This window comes from Atta colombica, unplaced genomic scaffold, assembly GCF_001594045.1.
Source record: "Atta colombica isolate Treedump-2 unplaced genomic scaffold, Acol1.0 scaffold7, whole genome shotgun sequence".
Lineage (NCBI taxonomy): Eukaryota > Metazoa > Arthropoda > Insecta > Hymenoptera > Formicidae > Atta > Atta colombica.
Genome location: NW_017259561.1, coordinates 1676346 through 1677802, shown reverse-complemented (window position 1 = coordinate 1677802; position 1457 = coordinate 1676346). Strand labels below are relative to the sequence as shown.

Genomic DNA, 1457 nt, shown 5'->3' with positions numbered 1-1457 from the left:
TATATATATATATATATACGTGTAAAATTTATAATGTACGCACGAGTGAAACTATGTGGAAAAAAAGGAATGATAAAGAAATTATGTGCTCGATCGTGCTCGAATAATCCGTATCAGATTGACAGTACCAAACCCAAGCCTTTCGAAAACATTCCAGGGCCAAGAGCCTTACCCGTTATTGGAACGCTGTACAAATATGTGCCTTTCATCGGTAAGAATAATATGTAGTATTTCGATAATTAATTAAAAACATTTATTATTACTGCAAATTTAATATTTTTTGTTTTATGTTTTTTAATTCATTTTAATAGTTTTTATGTTTTTTAATTCACTTTCTGTATTTTCCTTTTTACCATTAAGCTATAGAAATGGATTCTGATTCTACATATAACTTTGCTGCTACATTTTTGCATATTCCCAAATGCAATATTTGCTCATTTAGTCATTTATCTCTTAAATATCAATAGATTAATCTTATCAAATATGTTAATGGTATAGGTGAATACAATTTTACAAAGCTGCACACGAATGGCTTATTGAAATTGAAACGTTATGGACCTCTGGTGCGTGAGGAAATAATACCAGGTCAGCCAGTCGTATGGGTATTCCGACCGGAAGATATCGCAGAAATTTTCAAAGCTGAGACGGGTCTGCATCCTAAGAGAAGATCGCATTTGGCTCTTCTCAAATATCGAAAAGACAGAAGTAATGTCTATAATAGTGGAGGTCTTTTACCTACGTAAGAATTGTTTTTACAAAATTTCGATACATCATACTATGATATATTACGATATTTGTAAAAATCGGTAAAATATTTCATAGCCCAGTAACAATAGAATTTAAAAAACGCAAAAATTACTAGGAATTTAATATTTTATTCATTATTTAGAAATGGCATAGAATGGTGGAGGCTGCGTCGCGAATTTCAGAAGGTCCTTAGCAAACCACGCAATGTTGTCGATTATCTGGAGGATACTGACGCAGTTGTTCAAGAGTTCGTGCAGCTTTGCTCCCGCGAAAAATCAAACGATTTCTTACCTTTATTCTCACATCTTTTTCTTGAACGTAATATCTTTTCATCTGGATAAATTATTCCATTCACGTTAATAATTTTAGCAAAAAATATTCGTAATATTAATAAAATGAGTGTTTTATATATAAATGTCATGAGTATAAATTTTCAGTGATTTGCCTCGTGACTTTTGATGTAAAAATGGGAAGTTTATCGGAAGAAGAAAAACATCCACATTCCAGAAGTTCAAAGCTGATCGAAGCAGCTCTTATGACAAATAGTGTAATGTTAAAATTAGATAACGGCCCAATGTTTTGGCGATTTTTTGAAACACCATTATATCGAAAATTGCGTAAGGCGCAGAATTATATGGAAAAGTGAGTACACAATTATGATCAAGAAATAACCACTCGTATGTACATATATATATATATATATATATATA

The 1457-nt window shown here is 31.4% G+C and overlaps 1 protein-coding gene across 1 annotated transcript in view; it reads left to right on the top strand.

The window, feature by feature from the left end:
* The first annotated feature begins 33 nt into the window (after positions 1 to 33).
* The window catches only part of LOC108692409 (cytochrome P450 302a1, mitochondrial), a 7892-nt gene continuing 6468 nt past the window's right edge, over positions 34 to 1457 (top strand). Inside the window, exons 1-4 of the mRNA XM_018200640.1 lie at positions 34 to 211; positions 499 to 739; positions 890 to 1065; positions 1185 to 1389. Of these exons, the coding sequence (XP_018056129.1) occupies positions 34 to 211; positions 499 to 739; positions 890 to 1065; positions 1185 to 1389 (800 nt within the window). The remainder of the gene's footprint in view (positions 212 to 498; positions 740 to 889; positions 1066 to 1184; positions 1390 to 1457) is intronic.